Below are 14,521 nucleotides of genomic sequence, written 5' to 3'. Positions count from 1 at the left end.
ATTTTGAGAAGCACATTCATCTCCAACACGGTGGTCTATAAAAATCTGCAAAATTACATATATCGATATGTCAGTGTTTTATTATCAATAAAAACATATTACACGTTGTTTTGGAAATTATAATTACGTTCATTTGTTTGTTTATTTTTTTAAATAAAATCGAAACTGCGTCTCACATATTTTTGCTAGTTATCAGAAAAGTGACATGCGCAATGTACTTTGCGCAGACGAGTCACAACAACAACAACAACAACAACAAACGCCGGTAGGATTCAAATTCGACGTGTTTTTACAAATGCATGATATTTATAGTTCGTATTCTTCTAAGTTTGCACCATCTCGGGTTCACTGTTCCCAAAGAAATGTCTGATAAGGAAATTGCTAGGCTAGCTGGTTAGCTAGCTAGTAACGTTTGTATAGAAAACCAATCATTTTTTATATCTAGTAGAGAAGCATATCATACCAGAACATAATATTGAAAGAAATAGACCATGCTGAAAACACAAGGCTCTGTTTTGATGCATTCAACAATGCCTTTCTCTTTTTGCCCCCTACAGAATATACATCAGTAGAAATGGCTATACAAATAGCCATCCTGGATTGTGACCTGCTGCTCCATGGTCGTGGACATAAAACTCTCGACAGGTTTGATATAGAGACCGTTTCAGACGCGTTCCTATTAACAACATTTGGATTCCCTCGAGATTTCATCTACTACCTGGTGGAGCTACTGCGTGACACTTTATCACGACGTACGCAACGGTCTCGAGCAATAAGCCCAGAAGTTCAGATTCTTGCTGCTTTAGGATTCTATACCTCAGGATCCTTCCAGACGAGGATGGGAGATGCCATTGGCATTAGCCAGGCTTCCATGAGTCGCTGTGTGACAAATGTAACCAAGGCACTGGTTAGGAAAGCTCCAGAGTGCATAGGATTCATGAGAGACGAAGCTACAAAACAGCAGTCCAAAGAGGAGTTTTTCAGGGTAGCGGGAATACCAAACGTCATGGGTGTTGTAGACTGTGCCCATATAGCCATTAAGGCACCCAATGCAGAGGATTCTTCATATGTCAATAAGAAAGGCTTCCATTCAATTAACTGCCAACTTGTGTGTGATGCCAGGGGACTTTTGCTCAGTGCAGAGACTAACTGGCCTGGCAGCTTACAGGATAATTGCATATTTAAGCAGTCTTCAGTGTATAAGGAATTGGACGAACAGGAAAATCATGAAGGCTGGTTTTTAGGTAATATAGCTCATAATCCTCCATTTAAACTTTCATTGTTGAAAATACAATTTGAAAAAYCAAATTGTTTTGCTCTTCAAGCCTCCCTCTTTCATAATGTCTAACCTAGTCAAGTCTTGTCTTGTAGGAGACTGCCGCTATCCTTTAAAGAAATGGCTGATGACACCTGTCCAGTACCCAGAAACTTCAGCAGACTTTCGATACAACCTGGCTCATACTGCCACTCATGAGATTGTGGACCGCACGTTCAGGGCCATTCAAACCCGTTTCCGTTGCCTGGATGGGTCCAAAGGCTACCTTCAGTACTCTCCTGAGAAGTGCTCTCACATCATTCTGGCCTGCTGTGTCTTGCACAACGTGTCATTGCAATCAGGCTTGGATGCCTGGACGTTTGAGAGGACTGATATACCAGACCAGTCAGAGGAGGGCAGTCGTAAGCCAGAGGCTGTGGACTCAGAGGCAGTCCGAATCCGCCAGGAGCTCATTCTTAGTCACTTCAGCTAGGTCTGCATGCTCAGAATCAACGTGGAAAACACTGTATGATTCACAGAGACACTGCCTGCAATAGAGAAGTGGTTGACACCAGATTCTGTATAAGCAGAATAATATAGGTTGTAGGTGTATATGTACAGTGCCTTCAGAAAGTATTCATACCCCTTGACTTATTCCACATTTTGTTGGGTTAAATTGATATMTTTTTCTCACCCATCTACACACAATGAAATTTGTATCCCAAAAAACTCCTTAGTCTTTTCCGAAGACAAGCATACCCATAACATGATGCAGCCACCACCGTGCTTGAGAATATGGTGGTACTCAGTGATGTGTTGTGTTGGTTTCCCCCCAACATAATGCTTTGTACTCAGGACATAGTTTATTTCTTTGACACATAGTTTGTAGTTTTACGTTAGTGCATTATTGCAAACAGGATGCATGTTTTTGGAATATTTGTATTCTGTACAGGCTTCCTTCTTTTCACTCTGTCATTTATCTTAGTATTGTGGAGTAACTACAATGTATTTGATCCATCCTCAGTTTTCTCCAATCACAGCCATTAAACTCTGTAACTGTTTTAAAGTCACCATTGTCCTCATGGTGAAATCCCTGAGCGGTTTCCTTCCTCTCCGGCAACTGAGTTAGGAAGGACGCCTGTATCTTTGTAGTGACTGGGTGTATTGATACACCATCCAAAGTATAATTAAAAACTTTACCATGCTCAAAGGGATATTCAATGTCTGTTTTTTGTTTTTTTACCCATCTACCAACAGGTGCCCTTCTTTGCGAGGCATTGGAAAACCTCCCTGGTCTTTGTGGTTGAATCTCTGTTTGAAATTAACTGCTCAACTGAGGGACCTTACAGATAATTGTATGTGTGGGGTAAAGAGATTAAGTAGTAATTCAAAAGTCATGTTAACCACTATTATTGCACACAGAGTGAATCKYGCAACTTATTATGTGGCTTGTTAAGCAAATGTTTACTCCTGAACTTATTTAGGCTTGCCATAACAAATGGGTTGAACACTTATTGACTCAAGACATTTCAGCTTTTAATTTTTAATGAATTTGTAAAAAATTCTAAAAACATAATTCCACTTTGACATTATGGGGTATTGTGTGTAGGCCAGTGACACAAAATCCAAAAATCTCTTAATCAATTTGAAACTCAAGCAGTAACACAGCAAAATGTAGAAAAAAATCAAGGGGTGTGAATACTTTCTGAAGGCACTATGTATTTGCAGACACGTGAATTGTCTGCAAGAGTGCAGGGTGTGGTGTGGTGTGCAATATTCATATGCTCCAATAAATACATGTATACATGCCTGTTTAATTTATTTTACTCTTTATAACCAACATTTTCTTCAAATCTGATCAGAGATACGCATAACTATGCACAACTATGTAAAAAACGAAACAGTTTAATGTTAATTCCAAAAACGGTTTGATAGGAAGTTCATTAGCCATTTCAAAGGTTTGTTTGAGTTAACGGTGTAAAGACCAAGATGTCTCCATCGCACAGCATGCTTGGCCATCAACAGCAATAAATCAGATACATTTAATGAGACTTGGAAGGGGCACGCCTTAAAAAATAAGAAATTGTTTCATTCTGAAAAGGGAAACTAAAGGCAATGGATGGACTGAACTGTGAGCTGAAAACCTGAGCAAGTGATGGAGAACAAACATATTTTTGTCTCCCAGCATCTTATTGAGTAATTGGAGGACCAGACATAGCGAAGTGAGTGAGTAAGGATATACAATATTTCATATACTCGTAAAATGACATCCGGTGTGTGTTGCACCGTTTAATTTTTTTWAAAATATGCATGAACAGACGTAGGAGTTCTCAGAACTGAATCCTGGTTTTGAACTAATTGTTGTAGACTAAAGAAAACCGTTTTCAACTAATTTAGACGAGCTGTGATTATTTGTAAAGTAAGTTCATACYTGTTTTAGTATTTATAAAGAATGAATCAACATAACTCATTGGTTGAAATTGTCGATGGGGCATGCAATTGATTTAGCCAACGAGGTAGCCAGTCACACAATTTAACTTTTTCGCAAGCACCAACATGATGACCACACAATTTGAAATAGGCTCGCTGGAGAGCAATAACRTGTTGTATGTTTTAGATATTGATACAATGCAGCCTATTTTTAATACATCATCCAAGCCATGACCGATTCTGGACCGTCAAGAAAAATGTCACGGGCAAAGTTGGTGATACTTGGACGAGACAACTGTGGAAAGACAGGTATTGAAACAAATGTTCAACTGGAGACTGGTGGCTTAAATTGAGTGTGYTATTGTACGGCACATCCAGGACTGACTTTTTTTTTTAAAGTCTAAATGTGAGACATATCTGCAATACAAAAWTGAATGTAAAATTATAATACTCTAAATTGTTGATACTATGTTAATTTAGTATGATGTTTACTATGCTATTTACTAATATTTACTATCAGTAGCCTAGGCTTAGCTAAGGTGGGGAGGTATATGCAAGGGGAAATATTTAAAATACCTGAGTGCTTATGGTCTGCTTTGTTTTAACTGCAGCCCTGTGTGTTAGATTCATCACCAAGCGGTTCATAGGAGAGTATGACCATAAAAAGGGTAAAGACATACTGCATCTAATTTTACTGTCCCGTATGTAAGTTGCCACTTGACTATATTAGGCTGACAGCATTCTGTCTGTGGTGTTCTCATACAGAAGTAACTTACAGGTGTCGGAAAACTGTCGACAAGGAGACCATCGATTTGGAGATATTGGACACAGCCAACAAGGTACTATCCAAAGACTGAGGTCAACATGCCCTCTGCTTTAATTTGACCTCAGAATTCAGTCTATATTTGACTGTTTTGGGGATTTGTTTCTCTTTGCCCTTGTGTCAGACCTCTATAAACAAAAAGAGGAAGATGACTCTCAGGCTCAGACAACAACCAGACCCCCATACCATTCCTTTCAAGTCTGTTTTCTTGAATCATGGTGCCTTAAAGTGTATTGGACATAATATCAACAATGTTGACGTTGATCAAATATAATGGTACTGAGGACAAGAAACATCTGATGTGACAATGAAAATAACACGCAAGGCCATTTGAGTGGATTAAATATCCCATCTACTGTCTGTAGTTTTGAATGAAGATTAAACAAAAGAGTAAACAGCCATTTCATCACATAACAAGGTCAAGGACATGGTATGTGCACATCCTGCAAAAAAACATGTTCCAGGTGCTCAATTTAAACAAACAATTGTAGAGAACGAAACAAATTGGCATATGCTCCCAAAAGTGCTATGTCTCTGCTAGAGTCTAAATGTTGCCATGAACAGACCACTTTTGAGAGCATGAAACCAGTGTGTAGATGTATTTTGTTCTTTATTAAATGAAAACTCAACCTTTGTGGTCCCACCCATATCTCTTGCTATCTCTCTCTCTCTGCAGGAGTGTGTGGGTTCTGCAGCACCTTCTCTGGAGAGTTCCATTAAATGGGGCGACGGTTTCCTTATTATGTATTCCATCACAGACCGGAGCAGCTTTGAGTCTGTCTCACACTTAAAGAGGCTTATTGATCATGTCAAGCAGACCCTAGGTGAGACAGCAATTTTGACCAGTGGAAACACCAGGAAAGGGCAATCAAATAGAGTCTGGGGTGGAGGGCATCTCATTATTGTAGAGGTTACATCTTCTAAGAGGCTATAGGGCAGCCTAGAACCCGACCCACCCATGATTTCTACAGAACCTACTTTACACAGGCTAGTCCAGCTACCCTTTCATCGAAGGGTATTCCACTTTCGTATAATGTTTGTCAAATTTATCATAATGATTCCATTAAATCACTCATGACCAGGGGAACTGGTTCTATCAAGGCTGTGTTAAGCTGAGTTTGACTGCTTACTGCCTTTGCTGTAATAAAATACTTAATCCACTGTGACACACCAGTACAGTGAATCCACGAGGCAAGGTTTATAAAACAGTAGGTCTGTTTATTGTAACTGCAAAACGTTATGTGGTGGTTGTCTTTTCTCAATTGTCACTTTTACGACAGTGCATAGCCTCAAATTCCTTACAAGATATACAATCTTAAACAAGATCATCTCTGTCTGTTTCGTGTATTTTGTGTGAGTTTTGTATCCCCTTTAACAGGTTTCTAAACTCTGTTTTATGCTCTTTCATCAGGCATACCTACTGTAATAGTTGCGAATAAATGTGACATGGAGAATGGAAGGGTGGTGCGGACAGAAGAAGGAAAGGCCCTTGCCAGTGATCTGAGGTGACATGTTTCCATTGATTCACTTGTCTGGACCATCAGCAACAATTTCCATTTGGTTATATTCTAAATAATCTTGGAACACTGAATCATACTACATTTTGAAGATGCGTGAAGTAAGATGTAGTAAAAGTTTTTGCCAACACAAGTGAATTAAAATATCAGCCAGCGGTGAATGATCCATGCTGGAAAACCATTTTTGTCCCTCAACCATATCCATACATTAAATTGACCAGTTGCCAACATCAAATTGTTTTCAGTGGGTGATGAGGAATGGAGAACTTATCTATAGCCTCTTGTGTATGTTCAGGTGCAGCTTCTTTGAGTTGTCTGTGGCGGAGTGTTCTGTGGCTGTCGAGTTAGCGGTTGAGAAGTTGGTACGAGAGGTGCGTCTGGAGTACCAGCGCCACCTACTGGCCATGGACAAACGCTCACGCATGCTCCAGATGAGGCACGCACTGAGCCGCAAGCTTACCCGCAGCAAGACCATGCAGTGGTGACCAAGGCAGTTCAGTCTGGCCCCCTGGGCACAGGCCTGAAGATCTACTTAGCCAACGCTGTTATCTTCATCTGCGTTATGCTTTAAGTTGACAGCGAAAGGTCAGTGGCTAGTTTCCTTATAAAYAGCACACAGAAGTTGGAGAAGAACACATAATGGACAGCATTACACAGAAATTATATATATATATATACACATTGTGTGTCTATGGCTACATATTTGGTTAATGCACAATTGCATAAGGGTTCACACAGATTTGATATGACACTTGACAACATCAATGGGAGTTTGAAAGAAAGCAGCTGAAAATGGATCGGAAGTTGCACTTTGACCAGGAGGTATTATCTCTTACCTGTTCGACATTGAATTATGGGTAACTCCACTATTACAAAAACATTAGACTTCCTTGAGTGTAAACTGAAATGTTATTTTGTTAGACATTTTTGGTGTCTACKGTGTTCATAAGGAGAACTGTCACACACTAAATCTTGATGGCTGTTTATAAAATCAGGATATATTTTTTTTTAGAGAGAAGAGAAGTCACAATTACAACTTTGTAATTTTATTTAAAAATGGTCAAATAAATAAATACAAATTGATCGAATGCTCCAAAAATCTTGACTTACTCTGACACTGCAATGGAATTTGCCAAACACTGCATACAAATAGCTACATAAAATAACTAAAGTACAGGAAAGAGGTAAAGGAAATCAGTGGATCACAGGCAACAAAAAGGATTGGTAACAAAACCGTAGTCAAAAATAAAGAAATACTTCTTTAAAAAAACTGTGAAAAAATACAACTGACAAATATTACAAGAGAGTATGCAGTTTGTGTAATAAACCATTTACACTATATTCGGCACATTAGTACCTTTGACTTGCTTGATTTGCTACAATGCATCTTAACAAAGAGGAAGAATACTTTACGTTGAGAAAAAGCCTTCTAAATTAATCAAATGATATGAGTGCATGAAGTTAGAGGTGGGACAGTGGTTACAAGAAAGGGGGGTCTCCATATTGATGGCAATGAAATGCAACTAGAATACTTGAAGGCCACAGATGTGACATGATATAGCATGAGAACAACTGTTTTCAGAACTAATCAAGATATGCAGAGAATCCAAGGTAATACACTGGTATGGATGAAGAATCTACTCAATATTGGTTTCCTAATTGGTTGCTCTCGTTGTGAATATTATTTAGCTGGTGTATATCATAAATGGGAAATAAAAAAGGCTTTAAAATCATTCTTTGGATATTAATGTTGTTTCCATTTTTTTTTTTACCACAACATGACATTTTACTTTCTTTCACAGCACAAAGCACTACACAATATTTGAGTTGGCCATACCACATCCTCCCCTATTTTCCTTCCTAAATCAGAAAATAAAAACAATTACGCCCATAATATTAAGCACTTTGCCTTCAAAGTTATGATCCAATAAAAGTCACTAATTGATAGGAATATTTCATTTCCTACACGAGTAATTGGGGTACGTATACAGTACATTAAACATTTAATTGTACAGCTGTAGTTTTCAATATGCTGCTGTAACACTTTACATTAAGGTACCCTATACCCTTCATCACTGGTCTATAAAGTGTTACTTATTAGTTATAATGGGTTATAAACTAAAATCTGTAAACTACTAAATAACAGTCTATAAACTACTTATACATATTTTATGAAAGGCACCTTAAAGTAAAGTGTTACCAAGGTTGGAAAGGGCGAAATTCAGTTCTAAATATATGAAAAGTAGGAATGGTTTTTATAAGTAGAATCATGTCCATACAATCTATTTGCATATGTAGGCATAGATTTGTTGAGGTTTTGACAGCTGTAGTTTTGTTGTTGGGCTCACCATGCTGAGCACAGATAGGGGAGTGTATTTGCTGAGATCCTTATTGTTTCTATTGCGTTATTGAGGCACTGAGAGCCACATTGTCTAAGCTTCTTCACCAAAAGGTCCAATGAAATACATAAAAAAGGATTATAAAGACACTATGAAGAATAAAATGTAAATTATTTACCAATATTCTGGAAATATGTCAAAAGCTTGGAAATCTGGCCCTAATTATACATATTCATGGTAAGTGTGTGTCATCACTGCTGTCACTTTTATCATTTGCATCTTGCCCTGTGAAGATGGCAAATGTACAGCCAGGAGAGAACTAAAGGATGTAACACTGTTGAGTGTTCAACCAAAGGTGCATTATAATATTTGCTAATTGCTTGTAGTTGAGGGACTTGTTTGAGGGAAAACTCAAATAGTAGTTCAAATCACAATCCTTATTTTTTCATACACTGGCAAGTCAAGTCAAAACTAAATCAGAACTCTCTTACATGATGACTCAGAGCAACTGACCCATTGTGAAAACAATAGATTCCAATTTTAGCCTATCATTTCAGTTCTGTGCAAAGAGAAGTCGATTTCCTGAAGTGGTTCATCACAAATAGACAATATTTCCATAATTCACAGAATTTTTTTGTGACACTCCAACCAGGCCAACAATACACRGAACACAGTTTCTTCACAAGGAGCAAGAATTTCTTAAGGCAATTGCTATACGATGACAAGTACTGCAGGCCAAAAGGAAGAGTGGCCTCAACACAAGACATTGGACTGGGCCATCACTTATTCTTTAACTAATGCTTTCCTTTTGATCTGGCTATAGATTAAAACCGCTTAGCATCTTCTCTTGTGCTTTCCAGTTAATTGCATTATTATGCAGATTTTTTCTTTTTCCAACCATTTTTTCAAACTTAACCTGCCTTTAAACATGGTTGGTCATTTCATGTCAGAGAAAATATAAAAGCCTTCGAACTCTCTAGAAAAAGGCACCCCAGAGGAACCCATACCGTATGGTGTAGTACAGCAAGTAGGCTGTGATGAAAGGATATGTTTACTGGCAACCTATTCCTTCATTTCCATTTAATGTCCCTACTTTCTCAAGTGTTTCCCGACTAATACATCTACATTTCCTTGCAACTCTAAGGACTTAAACATGTAAAATGGCAGGTTCTAAACAAAAGCTACACATACTGTACAAACGTGTAAAATGAAAAGTGACTTGTCAGCGTTGTGGTGTAAAATATAAATAATGAAAATGTTCATATTTACTTTAGACATGTTTATGGCAGGATGAGGGTATGTGSTTCGGTTCCAGTTTCTTTTGCCAACAAGTTTGTGCTTTTCCTACAGGGTTCCTGACAGTTTTTCCAAACAACATTCGGAACAATGTCATTGCCACACTCTCTTTTGTATGCATGTAACGCCCATGCAAAATTTGTGCCTATCTATGGGGACTCCTAATTGAAACCTTAAAAAACATTATATAAGAAAATAGGACTGTTTCCCTGCTGTATTTGGATACAATAGCATTTGGCAGTTATGAATTCAGCATATTGAATGATAATTCAATTGCAAGGAACATCAAAAAAGAAAGAAAGCTATTTACATAGTATTTTCCAGTTCTAATAGATTTTATAAGAAACCAAAGTAATGCGAAACAGAAAAGCACTTTTGAAGAAGCATATCTCGATGTTTGAAAACTAGGAAGACCTGAATATAAAACAGATTCCCCCAGAATAAATTGTTAGCTTCCTTCAGCAACAGATCCCAGGGGCATAACAAACGGACACAAAAAACCTCAGACAATATCTGAACTGATAGTTGCTAAATCCCCATGCATGCCTAGAGCTGCATTCACATGGCCTCTATCGTTCAAATGGAATATTGATGCAGCCGCTTTCGTGCCATGTCTCTGAATGTATCGCTCAACAAATTGGTCAATCATATTCTCAACAAGCAAAAAGGAATGCTAGGCTCAGCAACAATGGAAAAATGGACAATGCAACACAAGTCATGATAAGGTGACCTTGAAAAAGGAAAACATCTCCAATGGCAATGAAGCATGCAATGAGTCCATGTGATGCAGCTGAAGACCACAGATCTTAAGCCGAATGCTAGGCTCCTCCCACTGTAGCCGGTCTGTCTGGCTGTCTGTTGGGCAGCACWGAGGTGACAGTGGATACAACTTGAACGCCAGGCTAACCCTATGCTGATCCATCGTCTGTCCTGCGATGTTACTTTAAGCTGTATTGTCAGAGTTTTTGGTGGTTGTAATGGGGCAGGTGGGATAGATGGATGGAGGTGAGCTGGAGCTCCTGTAAGACAAAAAGTGTGATTTGGGACTAATCATATCCCTCAGGCAATACTTTATAGTGATTTTTAAAACTGTTGACAAATACTGCAGCAAACAAAAACCTCGTCCCCTGGTAGTTTTTAAATTCCAAATGGCTGTTATGGTGTTTTGGTTGATCCAATTGTTTCTGGTGTGGTGTAGGTGGTGGATCTTCAGGCGAGCGGGCAGGTCTTGTCTTTGGACATCTCGGATCCATCTSCCCTGAAGCTGCAGACTAAGACACCCTAAGAAACCATCCCCACAAAGAGACGCCATGGCGACTATTGGAGGCACACATTGGTGTGATGTTTATTACTATTAACAATATCCTTATTATTAGTAAGAGCGTCAATATCATCAGACTTGAATAATAATCTTTGACCTCGATTGGCATACCACTGGTACATAAGTCACCCTCCTTCGTCCCTTTCCATTTCTCGTTCCGATACTCATAACGTATGTCCTCTCAGACAATCCGATAATACACAACTACAATAACAACGACCCAAAAAATATATATGTTGGTGTGTGTTAATCGATTGGCAACTTCATGGGTGCTTTATCTTTTTCATTCCCTCTCTTTGGGGGTTCCTGTTCCTGTACCTGGACTTGGTGGGTGGGTGTTATTTGGRCCCCTCTGCTACATCCACAAMGGCCGGTGCTATAGTCTGGGGAGGCTCTAAGGTTTTGCCAAGGCTGCTGCTGTTGAGGTTGTCAATCTCTTTAACGTCCTCTTTCTTCTCTTCCTCCTCTGTCGCCCCGTCCGTGTTGTTGTTCAGGTCGTCACCGCTATTGTTAGTCATGTTCTTGTGATCCTCAGGACTTGTGTCGTCCGTGTGGTCAGCACTGGCACAGTCTGCTCCTCCATTTGTCATGCTGGTCTGGACCGCTGGCGGCGAGACCTCGGGGGATGGGCAGAAGTTGATGCCCTGAATGAGACGCACCAGGCCCTTGACCTTCTCCAGGGAGTTGTGCATGTCCCTCTGACGGGCCAGGATAGTGTTCTTGTTCTCCATGCATTTCTTTAGAGGGAAATAGGGACAGACTCATTAGTAATTAACCATCCAGTTCATGTACTGTTTCTGAGATGACTTCACYTGCCTTCAGGGTTAGCCTCAGTGTCATGCAGTGTGATGCTTACTGTTATGGATTGGCTCAGCTGTTTGACCCTTTGTTCTAGCTGTTCTCTGTCCTGCTTCAGTTCCAAGCTCCACTTCACCAGTTTCTGCTTCTCCTCCTCTTTAGCTGTCAGCCAGAAGACAGAGAAACCATTACAGTCAACGCTAAGTGTTCATTAAATGAACACATTTTTTTTTCATTTGAGGTAGCTCTTTTTAAGATCGGGCTTCTTCTGTACCTGCTTTATATGCAATGTAGGAATGAACGATAGCGAGGGTTCCCGGCCATGGGATTGCCTCATCTTTCATCAAAATCTAAAGAAGAAAAAGAACAACATTTGAATCCATGTCAACAATAGGCTTAGTTCTGCTTCTTTTTTACAATGTTGTAATAACCATTCAACCATCAATTGTGTTTCAGTAGTTTTTGGTGGAGACAGGTGAGTGGAGATATACAATATTATTCAAATACTGGGGTATATAATGTATGCTCCCCCCAAAATTGGGGAATTATATTATTTTATAAGAATAAAATTGCTCAGAGAAAGAGATTTTGTTTAACAAGTAATACTTTTCTTTCCTCTCAAAAAAGGTGTCGGTCCAAATTATTGACACTCCTAAAGATTCTTAGAAATAAAGTAGTCAAAGGTTTAGTATTTGGTTCCATATTACTATTACTATATTACATGTGATTCTACAAACTTGTTGGATGCATTTGCAGTTAGTTTTGGTTGTTTCAGATTATTTTGTGCCCAYTAGAAATTAATGGTAAATAATGTAGTGTCATTTTGGAGTCACTTTTATTGTAAATAAGAATATAACGTTTCTAAACACTTCTACATTCATGTGGATGCTACCATAATTACGGATAATCCTGAATGAAATCGTCAATAATGATTAGTGAGAAAGTTACAGAGGGTCAAAGGTTATACACCCAACACATGCTAACCTCCCCTGTTATTGGTAATGGTGAGAGCATGTCTTTCGGGGTATGATCTCTGACCCTCTGTAACTTTATCACASATCATTATTCACAGTAGCATCCACATTAAATGTAAAAGTGTTTAGATATTCTATTGTTATTTGCAATTAAAGTGACTCCAAAATGACACAATACATTAATTACCATTCATTTGTATTTGGCACAAAATCATCTGAAACACAACCAAATGAACTGCAAATGCATCCAACAAGTTTGTGGTCACAAGCTTGATGTAGTCATTGCGTGCTATGAATATGGGACCAAATAATAACCCTTAGACCACTTTAATTCCACYAGTATTTATGGGTGTCAATAATTTTGACGACTATCTTTTTGAGAAAAAACATTATTACTCGTTGAACAAAATCTTTCTCTAAACAATTGTGTTGGTATAAAATAATATACTTTCCATTTTTCTTTTGCATAAAATATAGCTCAGTATTTGAATTATTTATTTTATACAGTCATTATTGCTCATCTTTGTCAAGGGTGTCAACAARTTTGGACCGCACTGTATATACTTTAGTTGAAGTTGCCTGATATCTTCACCAACTTTCAGACGTTTATACAATCATGGCTCTGAACGCTGTTGTCAGGGATTTTAGGACAGAGAGACAAGGCCATGAATCAAATGATTKTTGGTTACTGTAGGTTATCATACTGTATGTTATGGAAACATTGCACAGAGGGATATCAACATGACACGTCCTCCCTTTCAACCAAGCTACCAAAAGCCCAGGGACACATATAGGGCCCCTGTGGAGCACTTCCACATCACACAAATCTTTCAGAGACCAGACGGACAAGAAAAAAAAAGAAAAAACAAGGATGACAGTGCAAGAAGCATTTTGTACAAATAATGAAGTGAAATGCATGGTCGCTTTCTCATGCCTGTTCAAAACATTTGTTGGAGAACTCACAAAGCTAGGAACAGTCTTATTGCTCAGACACCCTACAATAAGACACGCTCTTGACATTCCTGAGAGCACTAGGACAAGGTGGCATGAGTGGTTCATACTGAGGTTTCACCTTCTAATATCTCACTCTTACAAACTGGCTCGGATAAACAGGGGTGGCTGTGGCTCAGCTGGAGCTTGTATTAGCTGCATTTAGTTTACAACCGGCCTGGGAACTGCTGGGGGAGCTTCTAAGTGGCTGAGACTGCAGGGACAGATGCTGCTGTTACCTGGTCGTGACATTTGGGGCAGATCCACATGCCCCTGGGAATGGTTTTCAAAGGTGGAGCGAGGCAGTCCAGATGGTAAACACGTGCACATGTGTCACACATGAGCAACTGACCACTGCGCCTGCACACAGTGCAGAAGTCCTCATGGATGTCTCCCTGTCAGGAAGAATTGCATCAATCAGTATTGTGGCCACTACGCCCAACCGATCATACCTGGATATGTGGTACTAGAGGAAAGGGAGTCGAACTTCACTGAATGACACCTGCCCAATCTGACTGTGCTCTCAAACTGTTCACATTGTAATTGTGTTTGTGGGCACTGGGTGTTGTTCACACGAACCAGTTTTCACTGGATGACCGCGAGTAATGTTGCTGGTCACGGTACCCTACCAAACCCCAAACACCACTGTCAACAGCAATGACGTGCGATGCGTTGATCCAAACATCCTCAGCCAAAGGAGTGAGGGACTTTTCACTTTGTACGGTTATGGACACCAGGACACACATAGATTGTCACACATAAATGAATGATGGATGTA

The 14,521-nt window shown here is 39.3% G+C and overlaps 3 protein-coding genes across 9 annotated transcripts in view; 2 read left to right on the top strand and 1 right to left on the bottom strand.

Moving 5' to 3' along the window:
• The first annotated feature begins 183 nt into the window (after window positions 1–183).
• harbi1 (harbinger transposase derived 1) lies at window positions 184–3,062 on the top strand. Its single transcript, XM_024003411.3, has 3 exons — window positions 184–265; window positions 558–1,244; window positions 1,372–3,062. Exons 2-3 carry the CDS (start codon window positions 575–577, stop codon window positions 1,746–1,748), a joined length of 1,047 nt encoding a protein of 348 aa, XP_023859179.1. The 5' UTR covers window positions 184–265; window positions 558–574; the 3' UTR covers window positions 1,749–3,062.
• A 78-nt stretch (window positions 3,063–3,140) lies between these two features.
• Window positions 3,141–8,665, top strand: LOC111974090 (ras-related and estrogen-regulated growth inhibitor). Its single transcript, XM_024001622.1, has 7 exons — window positions 3,141–3,477; window positions 3,873–3,994; window positions 4,297–4,353; window positions 4,451–4,524; window positions 5,185–5,332; window positions 5,920–6,013; window positions 6,321–8,665. The coding sequence occupies exons 2-7, from the start codon at window positions 3,916–3,918 to the stop codon at window positions 6,508–6,510; spliced, it is 642 nt and encodes a 213-aa protein (XP_023857390.1). The 5' UTR covers window positions 3,141–3,477; window positions 3,873–3,915; the 3' UTR covers window positions 6,511–8,665.
• The window catches only part of phf21aa (PHD finger protein 21Aa), a 46,494-nt gene continuing 39,802 nt past the window's right edge, over window positions 7,830–14,521 (bottom strand). For 4 of the 7 annotated variants that reach the window (XM_024001614.2, XM_024001617.2, XM_024001618.2 and 1 more), the window contains 4 exons: window positions 13,983–14,138; window positions 12,054–12,129; window positions 11,838–11,941; window positions 7,830–11,718 (listed from right to left, as the gene is read on the bottom strand). In XM_024001614.2, coding sequence (XP_023857382.1) covers window positions 11,320–11,718; window positions 11,838–11,941; window positions 12,054–12,129; window positions 13,983–14,138 — 735 coding nt within the window. In that variant the 3' untranslated portion in view covers window positions 7,830–11,319. The remainder of the gene's footprint in view (window positions 11,719–11,837; window positions 11,942–12,053; window positions 12,130–13,982; window positions 14,139–14,521) is intronic. The other 3 variants (XM_024001621.2, XM_024001620.2, XM_070447254.1) reach the window with 2 other exon arrangements.

Source organism: Salvelinus sp. IW2-2015, linkage group LG15 (genome assembly GCF_002910315.2).
Source record: "Salvelinus sp. IW2-2015 linkage group LG15, ASM291031v2, whole genome shotgun sequence".
NCBI lineage: Eukaryota > Metazoa > Chordata > Actinopteri > Salmoniformes > Salmonidae > Salvelinus > Salvelinus sp. IW2-2015.
Note: the sequence above shows the minus strand (reverse complement) of the source record. Positions and strands in the feature narration are given on the sequence as shown.